Source organism: Monodon monoceros, unplaced genomic scaffold (assembly GCF_005190385.1).
Source record: "Monodon monoceros isolate NGI ecotype Baffin Bay Population unplaced genomic scaffold, NGI_Narwhal_1 Super_Scaffold_10, whole genome shotgun sequence".
Lineage (NCBI taxonomy): Eukaryota > Metazoa > Chordata > Mammalia > Artiodactyla > Monodontidae > Monodon > Monodon monoceros.
The window spans coordinates 27,859,657-27,884,944 of NW_021703766.1; the positions used below are offsets into that span (position 1 = coordinate 27,859,657).

The 25,288-nt window shown below is 53.5% G+C and overlaps 1 protein-coding gene across 10 annotated transcripts in view; it reads right to left on the reverse strand.

Moving 5' to 3' along the window:
- Positions 1-490: 490 nt before the first annotated feature.
- Positions 491-25,288, reverse strand: part of SLC12A3 (solute carrier family 12 member 3) — a 37,362-nt gene continuing 12,564 nt past the window's right edge. For 2 of the 10 annotated variants that reach the window (XM_029207813.1, XM_029207805.1), the window contains exons 12-26: positions 24,856-24,979; positions 24,628-24,744; positions 23,113-23,214; positions 22,041-22,196; positions 21,267-21,366; positions 20,672-20,783; positions 20,191-20,331; positions 19,056-19,162; positions 17,517-17,599; positions 16,303-16,380; positions 15,514-15,615; positions 14,501-14,612; positions 12,093-12,179; positions 9,424-9,559; positions 549-2,712 (exon numbers count right to left, since the gene is read on the reverse strand). In XM_029207813.1, coding sequence (XP_029063646.1) covers positions 2,467-2,712; positions 9,424-9,559; positions 12,093-12,179; positions 14,501-14,612; positions 15,514-15,615; positions 16,303-16,380; positions 17,517-17,599; positions 19,056-19,162; positions 20,191-20,331; positions 20,672-20,783; positions 21,267-21,366; positions 22,041-22,196; positions 23,113-23,214; positions 24,628-24,744; positions 24,856-24,979 — 1,803 coding nt within the window. In that variant the 3' untranslated portion in view covers positions 549-2,466. The other 8 variants (XM_029207866.1, XM_029207856.1, XM_029207840.1 and 5 more) reach the window with 6 other exon arrangements.

The following is a 25,288-nucleotide window of genomic DNA, read 5'->3' on the forward strand; positions in this document are numbered from 1 at the left end:
CTTCATTGTGGTGCATGGGCTTCTCATTGCCGTGGCTTCTTTTGTTGTGGAGCACGGGCTCTAGGCACGCGGGCTTCAGTAGTTGTGACACATGGACTCAGTAGTTGTGGCTCACAGGCTCTAGAGCGCAGGCTCAGTAGTTGTGGCACAGGGGCTTAGTTGCTCTGCGGCATGTGGGATCTTCCCAGACTAGGGCTCGAACCCATGTCCCCTGCATTGGCAGGCGGATTCTTAACCACTGCGCCACCAGGGAAGTCCAAGGCTTTTAAAAATTTATTTATTTATTTATTTTTGTCTGCATTGGGTCTTCGTTGCTGTGTGTGCGCTTTTCTCTAATTGTGGAGAGTGGGGGGCTACTCTTCACTGTGGTTCATGGGCTTCTCATTGCAGTGGCTTCTCTTGTTGCGGAGCACGGGCTCTAGGCGCACGGGCTTCAGTAGTTGTGGCACGCAGGCTCAGTAGTTGTAGCTCACAAGCTTAGTTGCTCCGCGGCGTGTGGGATCTTCCCAGATCAGGCATCGAACCCGTGTCCCCTGCATGGGCGGGCGGATTCTTAACCACTGCACCACCAGGGAAGTCCCCAAAGCCTTTGTTTTTTTTAAACAAAGCTATTATCATTGTTCAAAATTTGGTTTCCAACACGGTGAATTTTTTTTTTTTAATTCCCAAAGGCAAAGCATTCTCTGTTCTTGGATCAGTGACTCCCTGAGGTCAGAAGAGGGAGCACCTGTTTGCCAGGAAATGGTTTTCCATGCGGCTCTAGAAAGGCAAGCATTCCCTGATGGAGCCTTTGCCTTATCTAGAGTTAGAGTTGGTCCAGGTCCACTGAACGGCTCAGAGGCAGCCCCCTCTCCGTCCTTCAGGAGCTCAGCCAGGCGCTCTGGCTCCCTCAGCAAAGGCCTGATGTAATAACAGGACAGTGGGGCTTATCACAGCCTGGGAACCCAGGGCCTTGGTCTCTGTAGTGGGACGAACACTAAAGTCCTTTGAGTCCCAACCCCAAGAAAGAGACTTTCGCCTTCATGACTAAGTGGGTGCTTCAGTGCACTTGGAGGGGGTCAACCAGACCCAAAGATGCCTGGTTCCTTGGCTACCCCAGTGCAATTGGAAGAAGGCTCAGCCAGTGGAATCCCCCAACAGCTCACCTTTATGCTGCTTGGGTACGTCTGAGCTGAAATGCCCTTTCAGAGAGCCTCACGCACCAGCATTGGACATATCTTAATGTACATTCTGCTCCTGCATCCCAGGTGGTGGTGCAAACACTCTGGGGGGCTTCCATCCACAGTAACCTGAACACACTTACCTGAGCAAGGTTCATCTCCCCCAGGTTCTCTCTCGTCTCTGAGCCCCATCTTACGTTCCCCGCACTGCAGCCCCTCTGCTACTTACTCTGTTTCCATCTCTTACTGGTGGTTCCTCCTCCCTGTCCTTCCCCCCAGCCTTGGGCTGGGTTTGGACCTTTCTGATTCTTTGCCCAATGTTGCCATCTTTACACCCATCTCTCTGCTTCCCCATTCCTGACCCACCAAACCTGCACCCCCAACCAAACCTGAAATTTAACACCCCTGCATGAGACTCCCTAAACCATGCCCCTCCTTTGAAGCTCTTTCCTGACACACCCACCATCCATACCCCTCCTCCTGGTGTTTTTGTTGGTTCCCTTTCCTTCCCTGTGGGATGAGCTCGGGAAAATGCCAGTGATGCCCACCATGGCCTTTCTCCAACTAGATGAACTCCCTGTTGTATAGAAAAACACAGGGCACAGAAGAAAGTCTAAGCTGTATTTTTCAAATCATGAGTCAGCACCCATTAGTGGATCCCAAACTCATTTTAGTGGATTGCAACCAACATTAAAAGGAGAACAAGAAGTAGAAAGAATAGAAAATACCAAAGTGCATCACTCATAGTAAGGATAAGGATTGTTTTGTGACACTTCAGTTTCACTGTGTTTGTTCCAAACCTCAATGTAAAATAGATTTCTTACTGTGGGTTGCAGTCTGAAAATGTTTGAAAGTCCCGGTCTACCAAAGAACCAACCAAAACACTGAAGACATGCTATTGAAAGCAAAGGAAGTGAGAGGTGGTTAAATAAATTTGCATTGTTATGGAGGCTCAACGAGCCCCTGTATTCCCCCTGTAAGGGCTGTAGGTGGGGTGCCCACTCTCCTGATATTGGAGGGGGGAGGAGTGTTTAGGGGGTGCTCCCAGGAAAGGTCTGTAGAAACGGCCAAAATTCACACTCAGCACTCTGACTAAAATTTGTATACAAATCAAAGATTGAAATCTTAATTTGTTGTAATCAAGAGCAAAAGAAAACTTAAAAGGAATATGAATCCACCAGAGAGTTTTCCAGACAGCTCCACCTGCTACTTCTCCAGCCCAGAAAAACAAAGCCCAGAGGACTTGTCTGAGGGGAGTGGGGTCCAGCTGAAATTTGGAAATCTACCAGCTTCTTCCATGAGGTCATCAGATGCTACCACTTAAAGTGCGTTGGGGCATGTGTCCTGTCCCCGTGGACAGGTGGGCATCCCCTGCATCCTGGCTTTGGGCAGGCGCAGCCGAGCCCGGAGTTACTGGCAGTAAAAGGTGAGCACGTTTTCCTGGTTTCCTCGGATCAGGATGACCGGAGGTCTGAGGTCCTGGGACAGCGTCTCCAGCCAGGCCATGTAGAGCGAGCTCGGGCACTTCCCCTTCCTCCCTATGGGCAAGGTGCTGTGGGGCAGGAAGAAGCAGCAGATGGGGAATTACCAAGGGGCCTTCCCCACACGGCCCAGTTCCTGGTTTGCTTTCTGAACAGCGTCTCTGTTTATTGGCCCCTTCAGAGCTCTTTCTTCCCAGCCACCCTAAGAATGACCTGCTGCTCTCCTTGAAAGCATGACCTGAAGTGTACCTTCAGCCGCAAAGCATTTCTTTTCTTTTTTTTTTTTTGGCCGCGCCCCACAGTTTGTAGGATCTTAGTTCCACGACCAGATATCGAACCTGAGCCCCAGCAGTGAAAGCGCTGAGTCCTAACCACTGGACCGCCAGGGAACTCCCACAACGTATTTCTAAACAAAGCCATGGCCTGCAAGGTCCCCATGATCTGGTCCCCACCAGCCTCCAAAACCTCACCTCCCACCACCTGCAACCTCACTCACACCGCTACAGTCACAGAAGCTTCCTTTCCACTCCTGAAAAAAATGGCAAGCTTGCTCCTGCCCCAGCGCCTTGGCATGTGATGTTCTTTCCACCCAGAAGGCAGTGGCCCCAGCTCTTCACCGGGTTGGCTCCTTCGATTCCCTCAGGTCTTGGCTCAAGGGCACCTCCTCCTCTGATCACCCTCTTCGATAACATCTTCCCATCTCTCTTCATCATGTCACCCTGTTTCATTATCTTCATAGCACTTCACACTCTCAAATCCTATTTTTATTTATTTGTGTGTTGTCTGTCTCCCCCCACTAGATGTATGTTCTCTCACGAGCAGGCTGGGTCTGTCTTATCCGCCTGTGCCTAGAACACAGTCTGACACGGTGAGGTTGTATGCCACTCATCCGACCACTCAGGTCATGCCAGCCTCGCCTCTCCAGCTACACACCTGCCTGTGGCCACAACAAAGTGATATGTTCACGTGTTTCAGCTGAGCGGCCTGGTCCTGCTCCCTGCCCCGTAGGTAAGTCCCTGGGAGCAGGACTCCGTTGTCGCCTGGGGAGGGCCCCTTGTCCGAACTGCAATGCTGCGCAAATAACAACATGCCCTGGGAATGCTCTTCAGCCACATTTTCACGGCTATGTTGGGAAGTGACTTTTCTACCACACTGAGATTCCAAAGACGCGTGGTGATGCCTGCAGCCGTCCTGCTCTTGGCTCTTGGAGGTGGCAGCATCGCAGCTGCCAGCTGGCGCTATGTGAAGCTGGGGCACCAGCACCTTCCGTGGGACTGCACTTTGTTTTCCCAAAGTACATCCACAGGTACTATTTCATCTGAACCTCAGAACCACCCTGGGGAACAGCTGAGGGAACTGGGCAGCCAGGAGGGTGCTGTGCGACACTGGGCTTCAGAGCCTGGCTCTGGGGTCAGAGAAGCTGTAGGAGTCATGGCTTTGCCACTCCCTCAGCCACGTGGCTTTGACAAATGGCTCACTGGCCCTGAGCCTCGGTTTTCTCTTCCCCAAAGTGAGAACACACATGCCTCCTTCATGGATGCCTGTAAGCTCTAATGAAAACCCAACTTGGGAAGGGTGCTGCACAACAGTGCTCGCACAGAGTAAGCACTTCACGGTGTCAGCAGTACTGTCACCACGTATTACCATTTACCAGCTCGAGATGACCAGCCAGTGAGTGGCAGAGCTGGGACTTGACCCGAGGTCCTGGGATCTTTCCATCCCAGCGGCCCCTGCTCACTGCAACTCCCACCTCCACTGAGAAGGTGAATTGAGGTCCCTAAACAGTTGTCCCTTATTTAAAATTCCATCCTCAAAGCGTCACTTGCCACAAACACTATCCTCCCTTAAAAAGCAAGGTCCCCAGGATTGGGGAACCCGGTGGGAACAAGGACATTCCATTAAGCCAGTGTCACTTTAGTTAGTAGACTGTGTTTATGTTTGTCTGGTGCCTTTCCAGGGAAAAGGGAAGTGGGAATATGGAAAGCAAACTTTCCTGATTTAAGTTACGCTAAAGGCTGGAAATGCCCTCCCAGAACTTCTACATCATTTTCCGGGACTGAATACAAAAACTTCAAAGACCACGAGGGGACTGGTGGCTGCGTTATCCAGGGCAGGGGACTCCCATAGCTCCTGCTGTGGCCTTTCCCTCCCGGAGCGGACCCTGTGCACCTGTCCATGCTACTGATTCCCTCGGCAATCTCCCCCAGTGCCAGCCAATGACACGCTCTATTTATGCTCACAGGATGTGTGTGCTGTAAGCTACTAATCTTTAGAAATAAAGCTGCTCCAGAACAAAGGAGCTTCTTGTTTAGAACTGCATCTCTTAGCCACAAAGAAAGGCAGCCTTGGATCAAACCTAGATGCGGAAATATAACCGTGCTTCAGAATCAGCATCTCAGGCTTCAAAACCCAGTCGCCACTTGACAGCTGTGAGATCCCGGCAGGTGCTGAATTTCTCTGAGACTCAGTTTCCTCATCTCCTAAGTGTGTGCGCTGCGGAGGGGATGGGGGTAAAATAGAACCACTTCATAGAGTTTTGAAAATTAATAAGGCCCAGTGGGTTGGGATTTGGGGATTAGCAGATACAAACTATTATATGTAGAATGGATAAACAACAAGGTCCTACTGTATATAGCACAGGGAGCTATACTCAATATCCTGTGATAGGAAATTCCCTGGCGGTCCAGTGGTTAAGGCTTCGCCTTCCAGTGGAGGGGGTGTGGGTTCGAGCTCTGGTTGGGGAGCTAAGATCCCACACGTCTCGTGGCCAAAAAGCAAAACATAAAACAGAAGCAATACTGTAACAAATTCAATAAAGACTTTAAAAATGGTCCACATCAAAAAAAAAAAAACCTTAAAAAAATTAGCCTATGATAAACCATAATGGAAAAGAATATGAAAAAGAATGTATATATATATATGTATAACGTAATCACTTTGCTGTAGAGCAGAAATTAACACAACATTGTAAATCAACTATACTTCAAAATAAATGTTTAAAAATAAAAAAATAAAATAAGGCCCAATGCCTTGAGTGTCATAGAGGCTCAATCGATAAAATGCAATGTCGATTACTATTATTTTGACTACTACTGTTTGGCTTTGAGGAGGGAGCCTTTATAGAAGAAAGAGGGGTCTAGACCCAAAAGTTATGCCAGAAGTAGGCTGTCAGTGTGGTCAAAGTCTGTTGGGCTGGTTACAAGGCCGCTTTACCAGCAGCGCAGGTTAGGTTGAGCTCAAATGCGGGCGTTAAGCAGATAAACCGCCGATTATCAGATGGCAATCGAGCCAGTTCTGCCTCAAAGCTGCTCTAGAACCCAAGTGCGCTGACGTGCTGGAAAATGTGATTTTTGTCATTTCATGGAGGCTTGGGAGGGTTTTTTCATCCTTAGAATTTCTGCGAAATGCAGGCTCCTGGGCCCCACCCCAGGCCCTGATCTGGAAGGAATTGAGGAATTTGCCGTTTTCCACGGTCTCCCGGTGGTTCTGATGAAGGTGACCCTCAGAGTGAACTTTTACGGGCACGTCTCCGGGCTGGAGACTGAGCAGCGCAGCTGCTGTGCCCTGCCAGTGGAGCTGGCTTGACAGCCAGGGCCCCCTTGGGCAACAGCTGTGGCTGCCGCCATGCGGTGGGACGCTGTGTGCAGGCCTCTTCTCTAAGGCGACTGGACTCCTGATTATTTGTATCAGCCAATCCCACAAAGACTGGTGGGTGGGGGATTGGTTTTCCCTATGAGATCCAGGGCATGGAGGAGTGGGAAGGGAGAGGTGCCAGCAGGTAGTCACCTCCTTGGATGAAATTCCTCATCTTACTGCTTGAGAGATGGACTCATTTTAGCAGCGAATAAACTTAGAATCATAGCATGTTAGCGTGAAAAAGAATCTTGGAAATAATTTAGTTTAACTCTTCTCTATAATCAGGGAAACTGAGTCTCAGAGAAGGAGGGTTACCTGCCCAAGGCCACACAGCGTGCTGGCCAATGGCAGAGACAAAACGCAAACCTGTTTTGGAGGTGGCACTCAGGAAGAGGTGGTTTGGCACACCCACACCCCCTGGCTGGCACACAACAGGTACCACACCCAGAGAAAGTCGGGGAGCCATCCCAGGATGAAGCCATTGCCACCGTCTTGCCGTCTGACCCAGTCAACGGCCAGGCTAACCTGGCCCTAGAAACATTTTCTGCAAGATGTTAGCCAGAGGCTTGGAGATAAACCCACTTTCCTTATACCACAGTCCCCACATCAAAGGCAACACGAAGCACTTTCTTTGTACAAAAAATGATCTTCCTAAAAGCTCCAGGAAACATGGCTTCATAGAGCCATCTTCGTGGGCAGCCACCTGTGCATTCACAAAGTCCCCCACTGAGAAGGGTCCCAGGCTGGGCTTCATGCTCTGCTGTCACTATCTTGACATTCTTAATCACTTTTGAACAAGGGGCCCCACCTTTTCATTGCACGCGGGGCCCTAGAAATCGCGTGCTCCATCTTGATTTCTGGGTACGAACAAACAGGTTCCACAGGCTTCCCTGCTGTCCTGCGGAATCCGGAATCCACAGGTGGCTCACCCCAGGAAATGTCAGGTACTCCACTTGGCAAATGCCCACATTGCCTCTTGAGCTGGGCCTTTCCCAGCCATGGTCTGCCACCCTGAGACTCCCTGTGCCACTGTTACCTTCCCCTCATCTTCCACTCAGCCTCAGCCAATACCTGCCCTAGCGAGGCAGCTCCTAACCAGACACAAGCAGCAGCAACAGAAGCTCGAGGAGCTGACAGGCACGGAGACTGGAACAGCCAGAGCTGGGGCCGGGCTCTGCTTCCAATGCCTAGACCTGGCACCAACATCACTTGGGGGTGGCCGGTGGCCAAGAAGGGCTGGGTGGTTCCCAAACAACTAGGAATCGATTTTCTTCTGGAATGAGCTGGGTCCCCTTTGTCAAGCCAAGTTTGGCAGGAAAAAGCAGTGGATAAGGGAAAAGCGGTGGTGAGGGGAGTTGGTGAGACCCGGGACACTGGGGCCCCAAGACCTCTGCCAGCTGGCGCTCAGGCGAGGGGCATAGGGCAGATGCAGGCCCGGCCACGTGCTAAGAACCCACCCGGGCTGTGTTTACAGGAGCTTGGGGCCCTGCATCCTCACAGGGGAAGGCTTGGGTCCTCAGCCAGTGGCCACCCCTGCAGAGCTGACACCTTTGGGCTCGGCGACAGACTTCTCCTTCTGCAGGGCGCTACTTACATGATGACCAGAGCGGCATCCCGGGAGTAATCTAGCAGAATCTCGTTCAGCCTCACCTGCCGAAGGGACTGGGCGAGGAAAAGCCACGTGGTCACTTCCCATGTCTGGTGAGTGGTCCTGGCCAAGCCCAGTGGCCTCTTTGAACATCCCAAACCAGGTGTGTGAATTGTTGCCCCTAAATTATTATAGACTCTCCCACCCCCAAGAAGGTAAGTGAATGCCAAGCTCACCTCCTGGAGAAGCCCCCTGGGTGTTTCCTTCCTGACTTTATTACCATGACCAGCAGGATCATGGCAGGGAAGAACCCCTCACATGGCTGGGAAAGCTGGGTTCAAATCTCAGCCCTGAGGGTTCCTGGCAGAGAGCCTGAGCAGGTAACTCACCTCCCTGAGCATCACTGTCCACAGCTGTGCAATGGGTACAACAGTGCCCTCTCCCGGGGAATTTGGGGAGGCCTGAGGGAGATAATCTATGCAAAAGCTCCAGGCCGAGGGGAAGCACTTGATCAGGCGGACTTGGAGCAGGGGTGGAGCTGCTCTACCTCTCCCGGAACAGAGCAGCCAAGAGCCTTCTGTGGACACGATGCTTTACTCAGCGTTTTCCAAGGATCTGGGCAGCTGTGGGAGGGGCCTCAGGGCTGCTGGGTCAGGGAATTCCCCAAAGCTGGGGGGGCGCTGGGTTGTGTGGGGCTCCCTCCCACCCCAAGGCCTGTCTCCAAATTGTTCAGAAACGACTGACACTCAGGGTCTCATAGTGGACGGGCCACCCCACGTGAGAGAATGGAAAACCAAGCGGAAGTGAATTCACGTAAATGTCACAAGGTCGGCATTTTGGGTGGAATCATTCTTCGTTGTGGACCTGTCCGGTGGGTTGGAGGATGTTTAGCAGCATCCAGGCCTCTACTCGCTAAATGACAGTAGCAATCCCGTCCGCCCCCCACCGGAGGTGACAGCCAAAAATGTCTCCAGAAGTCACCAGATGTCACACTGCCCCTCAGAACCACTGACCCAGAGCACACGGGGAGCAAAACTGTGGTCCCCAGGCCCCCAACTGCTCACCCCACCTAAAAATGGCCTTGGCAGCCACCACTCTCCTTTAGGCCCTATCAGCATCCTGACGATGCTGCCTGGGAAGCGGGGCAGGGTCTACAGCTAAGGGGAGAAGATCAGCCAGCTTTGTTGGCCCACAGGACAAATTGTGCCTTGACCTTCACCACCTGCCTTATGCATCCCTTCCTGCACACATGGAGGAACAGGGGAGGGGAGGGAGAAGGACTCCAGGCAGTCCACTGCCACGGCCAGGGGGCAGTGACTCAAAATGGGCAGGGGGACCAGGCTCCCACGCCAAGGAGGCTCCGAAATCAACCACTGGGTCACCCGTCAGCCCGAGCATGTACGGCTTGAGGACACCTCAGAGGCTTGGGGCAGGGAGAGTAGAATCGAGGGTTGGGGAGGGGGTTAAGGAAGCCCAGGACAGAAGGGGCACAGGTGCTGACCCCTGGGAGCCCCTGGACCCCCACCCCACACCAGCAAGGCCCTTCTCTCTCCTGCACCTTGACTCTATTCTTGTTAATCTCCTCATCCGAGATCTTCCAGGGGCAGTCCCGCCTCATCTCCGTGACCGTGGCCTCGTCTTTGAAACCATCATTCAGGCGGAAGGGCGCAATCATGTCCTCAAACCGCTTGGTGCTGGGGACAGAGACAGCAAGTGAGACCAGGTGAGATGCCCGTTTCCAGGGGAACCAGGTCCTCAGAGGGAGATGGAAGTGGGTGCCATGGGGACATACATTTCAGGCTAAAACCCATTCTGATGCTGCCTTTCACATCAAAGCAGCCTCTGTGTTGAATTCAGCGCTGACGGGTGGGTCTGACTTTCAACAGAACTTCCACAAGTCGTCCACAAAGACCAACTTGTGATCCACCTCCATCCACCTGTCCATCCCCCAGGTATTTACTGAGCACTATTCTGTGCCAGGCTCTGTGCTACACAACAGTGAACAAACCAGACAACATACCCCATCCTCACAGAGCTCACGGTCTGCTGGGCAACAAATAAGCAAATAAATACAGATTGGAAGTATTATGAAGGCACAAACTGAGTACCGGGATGGGGACTAATTGGGCAGGAAGACCTCCCTGGACCCAAGGATGCCTGTCCTTCTGAAACCAGCTATGCACAGGGCAGGGGGTGCTGGAGCAAACAGAACTGAAGGTGCAAAGGCCCTGAGGCAGAAGCATGCTTGGGCTGTTTGAGGAGCAGCGAAGGAGCCCATGAGTCCAGAGCAAGGCAAGTGCAGGGGAGAATGGGATGCCAACCAGTGTAAGTCAGGTAAAGGAGAAAGAGCCAGCAAAGGGTACTGAAAGGAGGACCACAGAGGTAGGTGGGAACCAGGAGAGGGTGCCGTCTTAGAAGCCAAAAGAAGGACTGTTTCAAGAAGGATCACTGTGTCAAATGCCGCTGAGAGGCAGAGAAAGATGAGGACAGCAGTGAGCTCTGCGGATCTGGTGGTGCGGAGGTCACGGCCGAGGCTGGAGAGAATGATTTCAGTGGAGCAGTGGGAGGGCAGCCAGACTAGAGAGAGCTGGAGAATGAGGGATGGGGAGGAAGCGGCCACAAAGAGTGCAGCATCACTTTGGAGAAGGTTCGCTGTGCAAGGGAGGAGAGAAATGGTCCAGGAGGTGGAGGCAGATGCAGGGGCAAAGGGGGGCTTAAAGATAATATGTGCTGGATGCGGTCTGCACGCTGGCTTGCGCGATCCTCTCCACTGAGGAAGGTCTTCCCGCATCTCTGTTCACGGCCTTTCTCAAGGCTCTACTCCTCCACCAGCAGAGACGACCCTATATCCTCCTGTGCATTCTGGCCCCTGTCTGCAGCATTCTGATGGCTCTTGATGTCCTCCCTACACCTAAGCCGGGGTAAACCCTGCAGGGCAGGGCTGCAATTTCCTCATCTCTGCCCCTGCAGCTCAAGCACAGCCCTGAGAGAATGGGAGAGTCAGTATATCCATCACTATTAAATAGTTCCTTTCTTCTCTTCTTGATTTCCTTCCCTCTCCAGGTAAACAAGGGCTAAAGAGGTCAGGACAGACCTTACTTTATTGAGAAGATAGAGTCCTGGAAAACCTCACGTAGACAGATTGAGATAAAGCAATCCTATTGTAAATGTCTTCTTTTAAGAATATAAAATTGAACCATTAGGAGAGTAAATCATCCCTTCTGGCCCCACAATTGAGCCCTGATACAAATTCACACAGGAGTTTGCTTAAAGTCCGCCCACTTGCCATTGCATGGGCAGGCAGGGGGAGTGGTCCCTCAGACCATTCGACATCTTCCCCGCTCCAAGTGCCAGTGGGTTAATATAACATCAGGGGCCGCAGCTGCCATGTTTCTGCCTCAGGGCCTTTGCACCTTCCGTTCTGTTTGCTCCAGCATCCCTCAGCCCTGTGGAGGGGACGTGCCTCTGCCATGGCCCCTACAGAAGGAGCTACCCTTTAGCTGTGTATTTCGGGGCACATGATTCTGCCATTCCTGGCCACAGCCAACTGGACCAAAGGTAGCCAAGAAATAGGCCTTCCAGTGGCCTTTACCTTAGCTTGGCAGGAAGGGGTGAGCTGGGCCAGTCACAGTCCCTTTTTTAGGCACTTAAATTAAGCAATGCCCAGAGAAGGAAGGAGGCAGCTTGTAGCGGATTGGGACTGCAGGGAAAGTTCGAGACACAGAAAGAGCTCGGAAGCTACAAGCAGGCAGAAGCCACAAATCTGAAGAAAACCAGTGTAGGTAAAATCAGCCTTTTGTGAATAGCAAGCAGCCTGGGTTCCTGAAGTGTGAAGCTGGAGACTCCCTCAGCCCCCAGGTCTGTGGGGTAGGTGGTGGGGTCCCTGGCAGATGAAACACCGGCTTCTGCTCAAGGGGCAGGATAGCCATGATTTGTACCAGTAAGAGCTTCAAAAACACTTGGTGTGTGATAAAGCATAAATGTGAACATTCTTTGGCCTCCCGCCCAGGTGTGTTTCTGGCAAAGACCACAGCTCTGATATGCAAAGGACCAGCAGGCAGGGGGAAGAAACACAAACAGAAATTAACGGCTGCACACTCGACCCTTCCTCTTTCTTTCCATGAGCCCAGTCTAGGTGGGGGCAGGAAGGACCATGTCCTTGCCCTTGGTTCACCAGAGAGAAAGAGCTGACCCTTCTGCCTGGAACCCCCAGCACAGAAAACTCACTGCTCAGCCTGCGGCTTCTGGTTGATGTCGGGAAGGATGTGAACTTCGTGGAATCCTAGCCGGAACTTGCTCAGCAGAGAAATGATCCTGGGAGATGGAGATTTTTTTTTTTTTAATGTATTCATTCATTCATTGAGTTTTTATTGAGCTCCTGTGGAGGATATAGCAGCAAGCAAAACAAACCCTGCCCTCGGGGAGTTTACATTCTAACCTGGGAGGAGGGCAGACAATAAATAAATACTGATAAAGCAGGTCAGGTGATGATGAGTGACATGGGAAAGGAATTGTCCTAAGTATCTGGTGGCCACCTCTGGACTAGGGCGCCTCACATTTTAATGTCTGAGCACCTGCTGGGGATTGTGTTACAGGGCAGATTCTGACCCAGCTGGTCTGGGCTGGGACCTGAGATTCTGCATTTCTCACCAGCTCCCAGGTTATGTGAGGCCTGCTGGTTCACCGGCCACCCTTTGAGAAGGAAGGGTCTAAGGGACGGGAGGCGAACTGCAGGAAACTCCTCAGGTGGCTGAGGAAACAGATAACACACACGAACTGAGTACAGAACCAGGAGCAGCAAGCCAGATGGCCCTGACTTTGCATCCACAGGGAGGAGACGCCAACTGTGGTTTGCGGCAGTCAGGGAAGGCTTCACAGAGGAGTTGGTGATCTGGCTGGATGGTGAATGGTGGGTAAGACTTATAGGCCAAAGAGGGTGTCCGCACTGGAATCACTCAAGGAGCCTTCCAAACAGTACACGTGCCTCGGCCCTAGCCCGCCCATTGCATCAGAATCCCGGGGCAGGACACAGCGTTGGTGATGCCCCAGGACTAGGTGGTGGGGAGTGAGCGCCCCAGGAGGGGAGTCCAAATGACCAAAGACATGAGGGTGCAGGGCATGGTGTGGAGCACGCTAGGGGACCAAAAGGAGATAAGCCCGACAGAGCAGGCTGGGGCCCAGCTGTGAAGCCACTGCTGGTCCCTGAACTTGGGAGTGAACTTAGGAACGCAGAGCTGTGGGCAAACATCTTGGTGTGCGGTGCTGGTTGGCAGGCCTGGGCAGGGCCTGGGTGGAGGCAGTCATGAGGAAGGCACAGGACGTGGCCTGGTCAAGAGTCAGCTGGGGGGCAGAGGAGATTTCACACCCTTTGCTTGAAAGACATCCTGTGACCCCACAGTGCTGCAGCCTTGAACTAAACTAAACCTGCTGAACCCAGCTTTCGGTTGGAGCTGGAACAGGAAGCCGAGAGGGCAAAGCAGCCTTCGAGGTGTGTTTATCTTTTGGAGAGCACAGGGAAGTGGGTGCTGCGCCTCCCAGGCAGTGCCCTCCTCTGCATTGCTGAGAAGGGCCCTCTGGTAGAGAGATTCTCAGTCGGGGGTGAGGACGACGAGGTGGGATTGCTGGTCACCCTTAACTCACGCAGTGGGTGGTTCGTGGTGGGGATGTGGTCCTGGCATAGGACTAAAGTGGCACAAGCCACGGGGTCCTGACCCTGGGGCGTCATGGCGGGCACTAAAGGCTGGACAGGGTTTTCTCTCTGGTTAATTAACTGCATGATTTGAGGCAAGCCACCCACCCCGTCCTTCCCAGCCCGGCTGCACCCTCCAGCAGTCCTGCATCCTACAACCTTAGACCTCACTTGACCTTGCTCTAAAGAAGCAGGTGCCCAAATCTAGGCACATATGTGCCACCTGCCCAATTCCTGCCACCTCCACACCTGTGTACCTGCCTACTATTTACTTCCTTCTCAGCTTAAGTCAACTCACATTCTTACTTAGATACATCCTGAAAGGAAATTGTCATCACAATTTGAACAGAAAACCAGCATCTCTTGCCAGAAAGATATGACCAATAAAGCCAGTAAACCAATGTCACTAAATTCTGGTGGATCCCATTTCCTGCCAAGCACTCCAGCCAGGCCTGCTTCCTCTTGTTTAGACAGAGAATTAGCCACAGAATTGGAGAATTAAGTCACTTCTCACCAAGAGATTCTTCAGGATTTTCTGCCCCTTATCCTGGCCACTGAAGTCACCTCTGGTCTCACCACGGGCAGCAACCCAAGCTTGGGGGGACATTGCTCTGAAAGATTCTAAGCTCCGCCTCATTTCTGAGGAGGAGGGGCCTTCTCCATCCTTCATTTCACACAAATCTCCTTGAGGTTTGTGGGTTTAAAATTTAACAGCTCTCCCTGTCATGGCCGGGACTAGGGCATGTGCATATTATTAAAGGGGGACAGGACACCAAAACCACCTCTGAAATGGAGAGAAACCTGCTCCTGCCCAGAGCTTCCTCACCACAGCTGTGACCTGAGAGGGGCAAGCCCCCGGGGGCAGTGGAGTGGGGGAGGCAGGCTGGGGCAGTGCTGGGGTGACACCTACCGCTCCCGTGCGACCCACACAGTGCCCCCCACTTACGCCTTTCTCTCCTGGTCCAGCCTGTTGATCTGGCCCCCCACGAACACGCGGGTCCTGCATTTACTCCATCTCTTCTTGCGGCCGAGGAGATAGGGGATGAGGAGGGTGAGGCCTGGCAAGGAGGGTCTCATGAGTCAAGAGGAAAATGCTCTCAGGATCCAGCCCTCTCTGAGTTCCCGCCCCGCTCTGCCACTAGCAAACCGCTTCCCCTCTCTGGGCCTCAGTGTACCCACCTCTGTAATGAGTGTGCCAGACTAAACCAGGGGTGAAACGCGGGGCTCTGTGGGCTGGGGTTTATGTGGCCTGCACGATGCTTTTAACAAGTGAGCTGGCATTTAACAATTGGGCTATTTCACACGTAAATCTCGATCGCCGTCACTTATCACTGTGTAATCCACAAATGACCTCACGACTCTGTGCCTCAGTTTCCTATTTGTAAAGGGGGTTAATAATCGTTCCTACCTGGGGATTGCGCTAGGTTAACCCATGCAAGCACTTAGTGTCTAGCATACATACAGTCAGTGCTCATTCAATACTATCTATCACATCCTATATACAATAGGGTATATCTTACTGGAACAGAACATTTTCTCTGTATCTAGGACTCAATCAGGGTGGGAACAATAAAGCTGAGAATGATATGCTTTAAGAAAAATGGGAGAGAGTGTTTTTCTTTGGGAAGTGAAGGATATCCCTACAGCTTTTCTGTGCACCAGGCCATCTCTCCCATTGAGGTCATGTGCCTGTGACCCCAAGGGCCTGTCCAGTCTGAAGGTTCCACCTCATGTTGACCTCAGCTACTCCCCTAAGTCTCCCATTTTATAGTTGAAAAGCATGGGGCCAAGAGAGGGGCCCAGCCAGGATCCTGTGAGCCCAGGGGCCCCTATTTCCCTTTGCTGGGCTCCAAGGTCCCACCAGAAGCCTTGTCGAGAGTGACCAGGAGGGGCATGCTGAGAGAGTAAGTTATAGAGGGGAGACGGCTCGGGGGGATCCGGCGTCCTGGGGGCGCTGACCTCCATCGTCGAATAGCCAGTAGATGTCGATGGTCTTCTTTCCCTGCTCCGACTGGAAGATGGTGCTGGCCTGCTCTTCCTGCACCAGGCCCTCGGGGTCCACTGCAGGAGCAGAGGGGCAGGTCACATGGGAACAGAGCCCATCCAAATACCCGAGTGTGTCTGAAAACAGAGCGAGCTGCCCTGGGAGGTGGGCTTGCCGTCACTGGGGCTGTGCACGTGGTGGCCGGAAGCCCCTGCTGCAGGCATGCACTGGGGGACTGGCCTGGAACACCGCCAATGGGCCCTCCTGATGCCGAGACTCCAGGAGCAGGGACCCGGGATGGGCAGGGCTGGGATGCGCCCCTCCCCTGCTCCCAGCTTCTCTCTCCTGGGATTCTGGTTGGCACTGGGGGGGTTGGGGTCATTCTCTTAACAACTCCACTGTGCCCCTCACAGATGCACACAGGATGCCCCCAGCTCCTGCACTGCAGGTTCCCCTGCCTGCCAGAGAATCGCTGCCCCTCCCGCTTGGAGCCTGGCCAGGGGGGCCTCGGAGGGGTTGGGACTTGGGCTCCAGAGCTCACTGGGTAGGGGTCCCATGATGCCTGGACACTGAATTCTCCAGCAGGGCTGGCAGTCTTTATCCTGCTCCCCGCCCCACCCCCCGACTCCCTGTTGCTCAATCCCAGGGGTCTCAGGCACCGCTGTCACGAGCGAAAACCTCCTGCCCTTGCCCAGGTTCCCCGGTGGCCTGTCACTAGCTGCCCCCAGGGTGAGGGCCCTGAGCCCCTGAGTGGGTGGACTGACCCGTGCCGGAGACAGACAGCCTGGCTCCACCGGCTCTGGCTTCCTTGCCATCCTCCGCTGGGTCAAACACGGGGTTAACTGCAAAAAAGGGGGAGCTCTGTTCCCAGGCTCTCATGCCTGGGGCTCTTCCGGGCTCCCCCTTACCCTGGGAAGAAGGTCCTGACTCTCAGCTTCCACAGATCTGGCCTCTGCCTCCTTTCATGCTTCGGCCCCACCCGGCTTCCTTCTGCTGCTCAGACAGGCTACGCTCCTTCCCACCAGGCCTCAGTGGTGGGTGGCGTGGTGAGTGGTCCCTGGGCCGGGAGCCCTCTTTCCCCAGCCCTCCCCTTCTAGCCACAAGCCCCCTCCTCAGAGAGGCCCTCCTGCCCGCATGCCCTGTGTTGGCCTCCTCAGGACACCTCCTCAGGACGCTGTCGCTGCCTGAAGTGAGTCCTGTGTCCGTGTGTTTCCCGCCTGAATGTCAGCTCCTCAAGGGCAGACTTTGTTTGGCTCCCTGCTGCACGCCCAGCGCCTAGAGCAGCCTCGGTCAGGAGTGTGGCCACTGCTCTGTAAATTCTGGTTGCATAAATATTCAGTAAACTACTGCTGGGTGCCAGGCATGCCCTCGGTGACCTGGATGAACAAGACTCAGGCCAGCCTGCGGCGTTCACACCTCCCGGTTCCCTCAGCACTGCCTCCCCGTTTGTCTTCATATGCGTTCTTTCTTTCACACCTCTAAAAATTACTCATTCGGATCTACCTGTTTACATGTGACTTTACATGTAACACACATCCCTACCCAGTGCCCCAATCCTGGTTTTGGAGACCAAAACACCCAGTTTTCATGGCCTTTCTGGGTGTGCTTTCATACTCTGTTGTCTTTACGTGACCCTCTCTCACCCCTGTTTTCCTTTTTCCTGGCTATTAGATCCTCTTTATCCCACTGGTTACAAAAGTTCTTATCGTGATTCGGGGACCTCTGGGGTCCAGTTCTGGTTCTGGCCCCAGCTGGAAGTAAGACCCTGAGCTCGTCACATCCCCTTTCTGGACCTCAGTTTCTCCATTTAGAAACCTGATGATCTACATCAAAAGCTGACTTTCTAGGAGTCTGTGACCTTTTATTTACTAATTTCCCCCTGTCTTCCCTGTACCACTTAAAAAAAATGTGTTCTAGAACTTCCTGATATCCTGCTCTGATTTTGATGAGATGTCAAGAAAGTGGGGTGTGCACTCACTGTGCGCCTGCATCACCTTCGAGATGTTGAGCCCCTCCCGCATCCTCATGACACACACACTGTAGTTGAAATCAAAAGCGTCGCTGGAAAGAGAGGAGGTGGGGTCAGCCTCCCCTTGGCCCCAGCCCCCAGCAGGCCAGGTGTCTAGAGCTGGCCCTGCCTCCCCCCATACCCTTCCTCCTCTCTGGGCCTCAGTCTCCCCATCTGTATAATGTGCAGGCAGGACTGGAAAGGCCCCCAGGACCTCACTAGCTCTACCATCTGTGGCACTATGGATCCTACAGACCCTGTACTTGGGGAAAACTGAGTCAGACCAGTCTTAGGGCCAGGCCCTGTCCTCCTGATACATGCAGCTACTCCTCACAACTCTGCCAGCAGAGGTGGGGATGGGAATTACTCTCTCCATTTGACAGATGCAAAACCTGAGTTTTAGGGAGTAACTTGCCCGTGACACACACTAAGGAAGTGGCCAACTGGGATTAGAATTAAATAGCTGAGGCTGGAAACCCTGAGGACAGGTATGCACACAAGAATGGCCTCGCTCATGAAGACATCAATAGGTTGTCTATATAAATGTCTACAAGGCTCCTACCTCACAAGTATATTTACTGCCTGGTTGACACAGTGCCCAAGAGCCCAGCACTAGGGCTAATATAATAGGCTAAGCACTGCCCTCTCTGGACTCCTTTAATTACACATCACTGGGACAGGGGCCTTTCAGGCCCCAGCAATTTGGAGTTTCGGCATGTTGAAGCTGGGGGTTCCTGAAAAGCAGGTATACACCGCCTCCTGTTGTAATTTTGTTAGAGGCAGTGAGATGCACTGCTCAGAGTCATACAGCTGGTTCACAGCAGACCTGGAAGCAGGGCCCAGGTCCCCAACACTCAGCCTCGTGTTCTTTAAATGCTCCTGCACACTGCCTCTCTGTACCACGTCAATGCAGAAAACAACTCAGGTAGGCATTTTCTGGACCTTGCACAGCAAGAGCTGAAGGAGAAAGAGTTTGGAATTAACCCTAAAATCCCTAGGGAGTTTATACCCCTGGTCCAATCTCCCAAGCTTGTCGCCTCCTCGGAAGCCTGGTTTCAGAGGTACCACCTCACAGCTTGAGAGCTGGCCATCTGCAGGTCTTCTGCAGCCTCCAGGTGGACACAAGATTTTCACCTAAAAACCCACATTTTCATCTTCTCTGAAAAACTAGATCTAGCAACACCGGGCCCACATTTCTGCCTGGGCACGATTAGCTGGAGCCAAATAGCAGCTGTTCTCTCCAGTTTGCCACAATCCCCACTGCTCCCTAATGCCCACTCTGGGCCCACTTCACTGTGTTACCTGCCTGTTTCTGCCGATCTTGGTGTCTATGACTCACAGGTCAGAGTGGGGAACCCTCAGACTGTCTTTTTCTTCCTCAGCTTCGAACGAGTGGACTCAGCTTCTTACAGCACCCACTGTTTCCCCCTCTACTTCCCAAGGCCCAGGAAACTCCGAAGGCCCAAATTGAGAGACCACAGGCTCTGCCTCCCTCATGCCCTCACTCACTGCAGGATGCCGATGTAGTCTTCCACTGTGGCCGGGTGAGCCGACTGCCAGTTCTTCTTGAACCCGACCACCAGAATGTTGGGCTTCATCCTCCCGAGACCTGCAGCCTGCCGTGGGGGGAGGGGGGTGGAGGGGATGAGGTGAGGAACCAGGCCACAGGCCCCATGGGGCTCTGTTCTGTGACTAGGGTGGGGCTCCATCTCAGCCCCAGCTGTCCTCTCTGCCATGTCATGGGGGCTTAGGAAACACATCTGCCAGTTCAGGGTCCTGTCTGCCTGGACACACCCACGAGAAAGGTGAAGCTACAGCCAGAGCTATTCCCCTGCGGCCTCTCCAAGCCGGGGCCAGCGGCTGGACTGTCCCATAAGTTCTGGATTATCCCAGCTCCAGCTTCTCTAGTAAATTATTTCTTATAACAAGGGACTTGAATTTGGATGTCAAGCTTGGAGTATTCCTGGGTCATCTAATCCTTACATCTTTTATATTTCTCTTTTTTTTATGTTAAAATTTTTTTTACTTTTTGAGGTGAAACTTACATAACAGAAAATCAACCATTTAAAAGTGTATAATTCAGTGGCGCTTAGTATACTTAAAATATTGTGCAATCATAACTTCTACCTACTCTCCAAATATTTTTATAATCCCAAAAGGAGACCTCGTATGCTCTTCTTTCTAACTTTGAGAAATACTGAAAAGGATTCCCCTATGTTGACTCAGAATTAACAACTGTTATTTTATTCATGCATCCCATTACAAATGAAAAAACTGAACAGTAAAATGAATTGCCCAGTGGAATGTTCTAGAACTTGATCTGACTGGTGGTTTCACAGCACTGAGCAGTGTCTGCATATGTAAACATTTATCAAACTATACACTATTTCAGTTTGCTGTGTATAAATTATATCTCAAAAAAACCAAAATCACAAAATGTGTCGTCAGCTCCCACAGGCCTCCAAAGCAGTTTCCCCAGGCCCTGGGCACTTTGAGAAAGTGTCCTGAATCAGCACATCTGGAAAGGCAAGAAAGGCGGGACTCCTGTTGCAGCAAAAGGGGCTTCAACTAGCCCTTCACGGCATCCCACCTTCCAGGTCGTCACACCAACTAAGTCCTGTGAGGAAGCCCCGGGCCCACGCACCTGCATGAGAATCTGGACACCACTGCGGAGGTCCTCAGCGATGACGTCAGAGTAGAAGGCCTTGATCTTCCTCTTGTTCAGCCACTTGGTGTGCCCGTTGGCGATGAGCCGGAGCTCAGGCATCCTCTGTTTGCGGGGTCCCTGTGGGTGACAGGGGCAGGTGACATCAGGGGTGGCCTTCACCCTCTGGCCTGGGACTCAGCCCCTCTCCTGCCCTGGAGGCTGTCCCCTGAGCTCATTGCTGGTTCTCCTTTATGGAATTAGGGGAGGAAAAGCAGAGGAGGAGGGAGGGGGAGGGGTGGAAGGAAGATGGAAGGAGCCGGTGAGAGGCAGGACAGCGTGGGCAAGCCAGGGAGAGGGATGGGGGAGGGAGAGAACCTGTCCTGGGCACCACAGCCCCTCCTGCTGCCCCCGGGGGTGGACCTGGTGCCCAGGGGCTCCTCCAGGAGTACAGCCCCGCCCCCCTGCAGGGGGCACTCACAATGAGCACGTGGCCGCAGATCATCAAGCTGAGATTCCGGGTGAAGGTGCCCACAAAGTCCACCAGGGCCGGGCGGAAGTTGGGGGGCCCCGTGAGCACCAGGCACTGGGGGCTGAGGAGGGGAAGGGAAAAGGGTGTGAGCCGTCAGGACAGAGCTGGGGGTCTGGAGGTGCCCCTGGAGTTCCACCACCTCCACCACCTCAACCAAGGGTGGTGGTTGAATCTGTGGATGTGGAACCACGGATACTGAGGGCCAACTGTGCTAGGCTTTTTATATAAGGGACTGCGGTGGGGGTGGGGAGGTGGGCTGGAACCAATTCCCCGCAGATACTGAGGGACGACTGTATTGCCCAGAGCATATTCCGCTGTAGAAACTTAGGTACAGAGAAGTCACTAGACTTGCTTGGTCCCCACTGGGCAGTGTCAGCCCCGGTCTCCTGACTGCTGAGCAGTGCTCCTCCACCCTGTTTCCTCTCTGCGAGGGGGCCATGCCCACCATGAGTCTGCCGGTCAGGTGACAGGCCTTGGCCTGGAGCATCCGGGAGCAGGGTCACGGCCAGCCCTGCCTCCCAGGCATCCGCAAGGCTGCACTCACCGATAGTTCTTGATGTGGTCCTCCACCTCGTTGAGACCCACCGAGTAGCTCAGGGCCAGGTTGTAGGAGCCAGCCTGTACCGAGGAGCCCCAGTTCACCTCTGAGGGGCGTGTGCAAGGTTAGAAGTCATGGGAGAAACCAGACATACATATGTTGACCTTCAGGAACCGAGCACCGTGGGAGCAGGTAGACAGCCTGTAGATCTGTTCCTAACGTTTGCACATGCAATATGGCTACACATTTAAACGTTATGCATCAAGCTAATGACTCTACAAAACATTCTCCTCCCTTGACGAAAAGATCTTCACAATGACCTGGAAGGCCGGGTTCTACTTTAGAGCGCTAGGCTTTCCCGGCATTCTGCATCCCACCCCCAGATTGCTGTCACCCTGGGATCCTTGCCTGCACGCGTGTACACATCCCCGCCCACACGTCCAGGCTTGGGCTGGCTGCCCTTCAGTCAGGCAGCCCTCGGCCTGGTGTGCACACCAGTGGGCCGGCCACTCTCAGGAGGATGGACCTGGGCAGGCAATGTCAGGTCCTGCGTGTCCGGGGGTGGGGGGTGGTCTAGTAGTAGAGGTGTGGGCTCTGAGTGGGCACACTCCCGGGGGCTCCTCAACCTGTGGGAAGGGATGAGGCTGGAGCACCAGAGGGGGGCCCTTGAGAGCACAGCGCCTGCGGCAGGCCCTCTGGCTGAGCTGACAGGCAGGACGGCTTGGCAGCCTCAGGGTGAGAAGGGACGCGTGACCCCCTGGGCAGCCTGCGACCGCACACCTGGCTTCTTGTAGATCACATAGAGCAGGAGGAAGAGGACCACACCGATGGCGATGAGGGCCGCCCACCAGGTGAGAAGGAACATGATGACCACAGAGATGATCGCCCCAAACAGTGCCGCCCACTTGCTGTAGTATCGGAATGAGGGTCTCCACCCTGGGTGGGGGGCACAGGGCAGGACGTACGCTCAGTACTCCGGAGCCTCCTCCTGGGCCAGCATAGCTGGGCAGGGCCTGGGTGGCAATGCCCGCAATGCCCAGGGCTGGGGTCCCAGTCTGTGCCCGCCCCCCCACCCTGCTTCCTGGAGCTGGGCTTGGAGGCTCTGGTAGGGCCACACACCTGCCTTGGCTGTCATCCTGCCATGTGAACAGGCTACACCAAGGGGGAGGTGTCCAGCTCTGGCCAAATACGGCCACAGGACATCCAACGTCACAGCAGTGCTGGTTTCCGGGGCTCACACAGAGCCGAGGGGGTGAGATGGAGGGGAAGGACATGACTCTGCCTAGCCCTGCACCTGCAGGCCATGCCACGCCCGCCACTAGTGACAGCCGCTCCACGGCACAACTCCAGGCCACCATGGTCCATGGTCTAGGGAAAAGGTGGCCCCAGGACCAGCCCATCGGCGATTTGGGGCTAAGTAGAAAAAGTCTTCCTTGAGACTCTTTACTGCCATCTGCCAGAAAATTTTCATAATAAACATAAAAATCTATAACATCTATGAGTGGCACCCCCTGGAGTTGGTCAACGTGCAACCTGCAGCCACCCCGTCTGTGACTGACGATTCTGTTCCCTCTCTGGGGAGTCAGACTCCTGACTCCCTTAAAACTGGTGTAGGAAGGCACTAGTAAAGTCTCTGCATACTGTAAACAGTGCATGAATCCATGTATAGTGTACGTTGTAAGTGCTTGATAAAGGATAGCTGTTATTACTGTTATTATATGAATGGTCCCTTTAATTGATTTCAATTTGAGAGGTGACCTTGGTCTGCCCACCTGCATCCATGCCTTCCACTCCCCGCTCCATACCCCAGCCCCAGGTGCCTCCCCCCATGAAGGGGGAGGGTCTTGCTTACCGGGTGAGTTGGTGATGGAGGCGTGGAAGCAGCTGAAGTTGATGAGCGCATAGGAGCACAGGAAGAAGTTGGAGATGATGGGGGCGATGGTGTTGAGCTCAGCTTCAGGGACCCAAGGGAGAGAGGAAACAGTCTACTGGGCAACTCCACCAAGGAGTCCTTGGTACCCTCCCTCTCAGGATAAAGGGACCCCAAATGGGCCACCGAGGCTCAGTGAGTCTCAACTTTCTCATCTCTGAAATGGGTTCATCATTTTGTGAATCTCAAAGTCCAGTGTTTTGTAAACTGTAAACTGCCAGCTCTAAAGAGGATGGAGAGCAGTGTGAGGGTAGATCCCATCAGGCTACGGGATGGCCAAGAACAGTGGCTATCACACTTCTTTGTGTGACCACAAATTACAGTAAGAAATACATTTTACAGTGTGACCCAAGACACATGTTCTCTATTTTCTGAAACCTTGAGACTGTATCTCAGTTCCACCCACAATGGAAACCCACTCAAGAACCGGCTCCTTCCCTTCCCTGTCTCACGAGCCCCTGCCCTGCTGCAACCCCTGGCATCCCTAGACACACTTTTGCATGTGAATCCTTGTCTCAGGGCCTGCTTCTGTGGATCCCAAAACAAGACAAACAACTCTTATGTGCCAGGCCTTCTGAATATGAGTCCATTGAATTAGCACAAGAGCCTTGCCCCAGAGCATTTGAGATCGTGATCCTCCATCTGAGGTACAGTCAGAACCACCCAGATAAAACGACATCAAACCCGAAGCAGGGGTGGACGGCAGGGTGAGCAGAAAACATCCAGGAACATCTGGGAATGCCAGGCCTGACTCGGTGTTTCCATTCCCTGCTTGTGGCCCTGCTGCCTCTTCATCTGGTGCAGGATCCAGGAGTATCTAGTATCCAGAAAGGTTCCCTTGAGTGGAAGTGGCTAGACCATTGGGTTATGTCTCATGGCTTGGTGATGCCAGCCTAAGTATCAGAGCAGGGATTCAGCTGTGGCAGGAAGGTGCCCCCCAGGCTGGGGAGGTTCACCAACAGCTGATCCTGACCCCATTCCTGCATAGGGAGCAGGGACCAGGGGTCATTGTGCCAAGGCACAGCGATTGCCCTTGCTTGGTAGGGCCACCTCTCTCCTAGCAAGTTCTGCCTCGTTGGCTAAGTAAATCAGGAAGTACTGGGGAGTGTGCACACATGAGTGTGTGCGTATATGAATGCGTGTGTGTGTGTGTGTGTGTGTGTTTGTGTGTGTGTGATATACACACATGGTCTCTTCCTGCCCATCTGTGACACACCCTCTATGCATTATTACTCCTATTTTTCAGATGAGGAAACCGAGGCTCTAGGAGGTGATTTTTTCCAAGGTCACACAATTGGCATATGGCAAAGCCAGGATAGAAACTCAATCTAATTAACTGATTAACTGGAATCTTTCTCCTAAGGCATCCCCTACCTTGGAGCCCAAGGGATCCAGCAGCTCAATATCTGAGAAATGAGGTTGGTCTAGGTTCTATACCTACAGAGATAGTGATCCAGCTGTTTGTACCAGCTCCCGAGGAGGAATCAGTCAGCTTGTCCTGTGTTCCCAATGTGCTCCTGGGGGCTAGTTCAGACCTGGGGAGGGAGGTCCCAGCTGCCAGGACACAGGAATGCAGAGCCAGGGGAAGCATGTCGGGCCCTGTCCCCATGGCCCTCACGGCTGGCCGGGAGAGGTGGCAGCCCTGCGTACCCTGTGGCCACTCACCAATGATGATGAAGGCCACAGCAATGGCATAGGCCAGCAGGTAGCCACGCACTGGCTCATTGTTCTTGCCATAGCCTTTGCCGAAGAAGCCGATCAGCGGGTACAGCTGGTCTATGCACAGGCACTGTGGGCACAGGACAATGGGCTTACCCCCTGGCCGGGACCTGCCCCATCCCCTCCCCTATGGCCACCTGGACCCCAGGCCCTGCTTGCTCTCTCCGTGACCTCAGCAGGGCACTTCCTGACCTGGGTCCCGGCTTCTGTCTCTTGAAAGGGGACTGATCTCCTGCCCTCCCCACCTCACCACGAAGACTGAAAGGGCAAAAGGGGCTGATCACATCAGAGGGAAACTGGGAGGGGGGTTGCAAACGGGGTGCCAGGCTGCACAGAGGGAGTGAGGGGTGGGAAAGGCAGCTGCTCTTCAAAGCTCGGC